Below are 5547 nucleotides of genomic sequence, written 5' to 3'. Positions count from 1 at the left end.
TCATTGGATGATAAAAACTAGAAAAGCAGAAGTCTATCCACTTGTGTAGAGAGTGGTAACTCTTATTCTTACACTTTCAGTTTCTACAGCTACAACGTAGTGATCTTTTTCAGCTATGAATATAGCGAAGACTACACTTCACAACAAGATGGAAGATGAATTTTTGACTGATTGTTTGCTAGTATATATTGAAAAAAAATTAATGAAGAATTTACTATAGATTCATTTATAGATGATTTTCGTGATATGCAAGAGAGACATTCTACATTTTAAACGATATTATGACTATGATGATATATTTTGAAATATTTATTTCATATTTAAATTTTAATAGTTGCCCCTTGTCATCTAATCCTAGCTCCGTCCATGTCTCTTACCAAAATCATCCATTTGAAACTTTGCCCATAATTTATCAACTTATTTTTTAATTATCGTTCTAAAAGAATACAATCAAGTGTTCATGGAGTGCCATATTGGATCATGTTTTCATAGATAAGCTTCAATATTGATAACTTTACAAAGCAAAAACATTAACTTCTAAGCTCTTGATTGTATTCTTTGATAAAAAAATAATTATTGTGTCGATCAAATAATCTTTGATAAAAAAATATATAAAATACTTTCATAAGTCAACAAATATGTGATAAAATATATTCCGTGTAATTGATTAAAAAAATCAATCGTGTAAAAATTAGGGAGGATTAAAAAAGTCTTATATGTGTAAAAACTGAAAATTAAAAATTAAAAAAAAATCTCATAATATATGTAATTTCCACTTAATTGTACAAAGTAAGGATTCGGCTCTCGAGGGATCGGCCCAAATGGTTAGCTCAAGTCCAGCATCTAATAGGGCCAATAAAATGGCCTCAATGGTAAAGCCCGAGTCTAGCAACTAAAAGGGCCGATAAATCAGCCCAAATAGTAAAGCCCAAGTCTATTAAATAAAAGGGCCGATAAATCAGCCCAAATAGTAAAGCCCAAGTCCATTAAATAAAAGGGCCTTTAAACCCTTACATTGGTTCTCTTGTCATCAATCACCTTCTTTGAGCAGAAAAACCCTAGCTATCCTTGTCTTTGCTCCGATCTATTACCTGTTTTTCTCCGCAGCTGGTATTGTCCATCTCTCATTTGCTTTTAATTCCTTTCATTTTGTGCAACTATGCATACATATATTTATACGTCTTACCGATCAACTGGTTCTTATAGATAATCATGATGAAATTGAAGACCCCCAAGAAAGGAAAAACTAGGAGAGAGCTTGAGAAACGCGCTCCTAAACTCGTGAGCTCCATTTCATCTTCGTTTTCCCACTTTTCCATCGGGGCTCTGTTTGTTTCTTGGGAAAATTAATCACCCGGAGACCAAATCACGTGGGCAATGCTAATGTGTTTCTAAATCATTGAGTTTATTTATGTACTTTGGTTTTATGTGATTTTACAGGTTGAGACAGGGAAGAAGACTTTGATACTTCATGGTTCAAAGACTAGTGGAGTATTGAATTCTGTGTTGACTCAAATTTATCATCTGAAGAAGGAAAGTTCAGTGAGGTTTAGCCGCAAGAATGGAGAAGTTAGGCCATTTGAAAGCGGTGGTGAAACTGCACTGGAGTTTTTCTCTCAGAAAACTGACTGCAGCATGTTTGTGGTAAGTAAAGAATGGTCGCTGGAATTATCGTTTAAGTGAATTTTTTCTCTCATTTGTTTGTCTCTGGCTAGTATTGCGAATCAGTGTAGTTTAATACTATGTTGTATAAGAAAAATCCCTTGATCTGTTTAGCTACTACCTAAGAGCTTTTAGTGTAAAGCCATATGCTAATAGAGTTGTTCAAATGGTTAGGCATGTGTGAGGTTAGATGGGGAGCCTAGTTTCAAAATAAAATTTCTCGTTTTTCAATACACTGACTGAAATTTTACTCTCATTTATTTGTCCCTGTCTAGTATCACATTACACATTGTGAGGACTCATTTGAGGGAAAATTTGTCTAAGAAGGCATTGTTATACTTGCAACGGTTCAAATGGTTACGCATGTGTGAGGCTAGATGGGGAGCCTAGTTTCAAAATAAAATTTCTCGTTTTTCAATACACTAACTGAAATTTTACTCTCATTTATTTGTCCCTGTCTAGTATCACATGACACATTGTGAGGACTCATTTGAGGGAAAATTTGTCTAAGAAGGCATTGTTATGCTTGCAACGGTTCACAGCTAAATATATCTTTTCAAACTCAAAAAGTTATTTTGCATTTCTCATTTAATTATGCCTAAATTAACAGGGAGCTTAGCTTCAAATTTTATCAGCTCCATGGAGACAGAGTGAATAACAATCTGTTTCTTGGAGCATTTTTGTATATGTTTTTTTTTCCTTTAGTAAAATACTTATTGGATGATGTTTGTAGCAAGCAGAATTGTCTTTCAAGTAATTTTTTTGATGTCAATAGTTTGTTTTGCCTTCATGCAAGTTTGAATAGTCTAAACTTAAATTACGTACATTTTTAAAAGCAAAAACTCATGTTGAATTTTGTGCTTTTAGCTTCTTCTTAAGGACATTTGGATATTTTGCTGGCCTACTTAGATGTCTAAGAGCTTTTAGTTTAAAGCTGTATAACATAAAACTAATTGTGAATTCGGTGAGTATACATTACAGTGAATGTGCTAGAAGGCGTGATGTCTAAGAGCTTTTAGTTTAAAGCTGTATAACATAAAACTAATTGTGAATTCGGTGAGTATACATTACAGTGAATGTGCTAGAAGGCGTGATTTTTGTATGCAACAAATTGACAGGGATAATTGATAATTTCAAACTGTAATTTTTTATTATGTTTCATTAAAATTTCCCATCTAGAACATTAAACCCCCCACGACAATTATGATCTAAACTGAAAATTTAGCTGACTATTTTATTTTGGAGCGATTTTCTGTGGTCCTTTTAGTTTTAATATATTACATTTCTTCATTGCTTGTATTTGCAGTTTGGTTCTCACTCAAAGAAGCGACCTGACAATCTTGTACTCGGGAGATTTTATGATCACCACATATATGATCTTATAGAGGTTGGGGTTGAAAATTTCAAGCCCATGGAATCATTTAAATATGATGCAAAACTAGCTCCAAAAGCAGGGTCGAAACCTTTTATTGCTTTTATCGGAGAAGGATTTGACAGCGTTGAGGAGTTGAGACATTTAAAGGAAGTATTGCTTGATTTATTACGAGGAGAGGTACATTTTTCAAGTCCAATGCACTTATGTTTTTGTTTAAGTTTGGGGAAAGTTTCATATTGACTTGTATCATACGCAGGTTATTGAAAACATAAATATTGCTGGAATAGACCGTGCATATGTATGTACAGCTACATCGTCAAATAAAGTATTTCTTACTCACTGTGCACTACGGCTAAAAAAATCTGGGACAGTGGTACCAAGAATGGAACTGGTAGAAATTGGCCCATCCATGGATTTAGTAGTTCGTCGACATCGTCTACCTAATGAAGGCCTTAAAAAAGAAGCTATGAGAACACTCAAAGACCAGGCTAAGAAGAAGGTTTGATTACTCAATTCCTCATTTCACTTTCTGTCTCCCCATGATATACCATTGTAACTGATTGTTATTTTTACTGGCAGGTTAAGAATGTTAGCCAAGATATTATTGACGGAAGGATTGGAAAAGTATACATTCCAGATCAGAAGGTAAGAAGGGGTGGTTGTCTATTACATAGTTATTTTCCTTTTTATTGATTCGTTAATGGTTATGTTACAATTTTAATCTCTAATATATTTCTCTGTTTGGGCATTTAGGTTGGGGAGACGGCTTTACCTTACAAAGCAAAGGGAGTGAAGAGAGAACGCCGTGAAGCTAAATCGAAAAATGCTGAGGAGAGGGAGCAAGCTTCAAAAAAGCAAAAGGAAGATTCTACACTTGAATAGAGGCCAAATGGAGAAAGAGATCAAATGTTAATCAATAGATAACATCATAACTTACCCAAGTTTTTCAGTAATATTTGTTTGTAACCACCTATTTTCACTGATGGTGGTCAAGGATTAGTCTTTCTTTCATTTTTGAAACTCCCCTATGCTTTGCTGTGTAACATATTCAATTTTGGCATCTATTGAAAGCAGATCATCTCATTGTTGAGCTAAGGTCTCGAGAAGAGAATGAAAACAAGTGGAACGACTATTGGAATTTTGAATGCTCAGAAGTTGAGCAACGCAAGTAAGAAATGATTTTGAAAAAATAACCTTGCTTGGCATAATTGATCTAGTCTTGTGAATTTCGAAAGAAGAATACATTATCGAATTGTGGGTAGCCAATTCAAATTAAATAAAATAACTAGCATAGGGTGTAGTGATATGGTAATTTGTGTAATTGTGTTGTGTTCGCAAGACAAGTATTAAATGTGTCAAAATTTTAAAAACAACATTTAAAGTGGTATGGACACTCTTATTCATACTCTTTTTGGAACACTAACCCTCTATTTGACACATGTAAAGCATATTTTCCTTTTATTTTGACTAACAAAAAACACAAACAATTTTGGTATCAAAATTATGGTATATAGGACTTGTTTGGTATCAATTATTTTTTTAATATAATATAAGATATTTATTAAAAACAAATATTTGAAAATAAATAAATTAAATAATTTTCAGCAATAATAATAATTCTGGAAATTAAATAATACTTAAGAAAAAATTTATGATATATATAATTTAATTTTTAAAATTTAAATTTGTATATATATATTATAAAAAAAACAACTAATAATAAAAAAGAAAAAAATAGAAAAAAAAAATATTTCAATATAATTTATAATAGATATAATTTATTATTTTTAATATGAAATTAGTTAAAAGAAAAAACAAAAAGAGAGAAGTTTCAAGCTAAAGGGACTAATTCCAAAGATGGGTAAAACTGTCCAATCCCTCCAAGCCTAAAAAAGTGCCATCCATGGGTATGGACAAATTGTCCAATCCCAAGTCTTTATCCAAGGGGAAAAGTTGAGAACTACCAACTTTTAAGAGTAGTTAACTAAAATTAGACACTAAATATATTTAGTTGAACTTTACCCATTATTATCATGAGATTTCCCAAATTACTCTTATTTTAGTATATGATTCTAAGTGTTATTGTAATATGTATTATATGTGTCATATTATAGTTAAATTGGAAATGCATTCTAATTGTAGTGTGTTTAAGGAGGAAAAAAAAATATAATTGAAGGGGTATAATGGGTACATTAATTGAAAATTTGGGTACTAAAATAAAAGTGAAAAATAATAGGTAAAAATTAAAATTGATCATTTAAAATGGGTAGAAGATCTAATTTCCACTTATCCAAGGCTCCAAACAGCCCATAATGTTTTGGCTCCAAGTTTATTTGATTCATTTTACATGTGAAAAAAAAGAGGAAAAACAAGTTATATCATAAATAACAATAACATTATAATAATGAATAAATTTTTTAAAAACTCAATTTTACAGGTTTTGTTGGTTAAATATATTATAAACTTATATAACTTATAGACATCTATTAAAATTTAGGTAGATTGTTTTG

At 31.5% G+C, this 5547-nt stretch overlaps 1 protein-coding gene across 1 annotated transcript; it reads left to right on the top strand.

Moving 5' to 3' along the window:
- The first annotated feature begins 1017 nt into the window (after positions 1-1017).
- Positions 1018-4132, top strand: LOC133831286 (ribosome production factor 2 homolog). Its single transcript, XM_062261532.1, has 7 exons — positions 1018-1110; positions 1207-1281; positions 1441-1644; positions 2969-3214; positions 3294-3536; positions 3617-3682; positions 3791-4132. The coding sequence occupies exons 2-7, from the start codon at positions 1213-1215 to the stop codon at positions 3917-3919; spliced, it is 957 nt and encodes a 318-aa protein (XP_062117516.1). The 5' UTR covers positions 1018-1110; positions 1207-1212; the 3' UTR covers positions 3920-4132.
- Positions 4133-5547: the final 1415 nt, after the last annotated feature.

The sequence above is a fragment of the Humulus lupulus genome, chromosome 4 (genome assembly GCF_963169125.1).
Source record: "Humulus lupulus chromosome 4, drHumLupu1.1, whole genome shotgun sequence".
NCBI lineage: Eukaryota > Viridiplantae > Streptophyta > Magnoliopsida > Rosales > Cannabaceae > Humulus > Humulus lupulus.
This window is presented reverse-complemented; position numbering and strand designations above follow the sequence as displayed.

Coding starts and splice junctions, on each gene's coding strand:
- LOC133831286 (XM_062261532.1), top strand. CDS start 1,213: ATGATGAAATTGAAGACCCCCAAGAAAGGAAAAACTAGGAGAGAGCTT. Junction 3,537..3,616: donor AAGACCAGGCTAAGAAGAAG/GTTTGATTACTC, acceptor TTTTACTGGCAG/GTTAAGAATGTTAGCCAAGA. Junction 3,683..3,790: donor TATACATTCCAGATCAGAAG/GTAAGAAGGGGT, acceptor TTGGGCATTTAG/GTTGGGGAGACGGCTTTACC.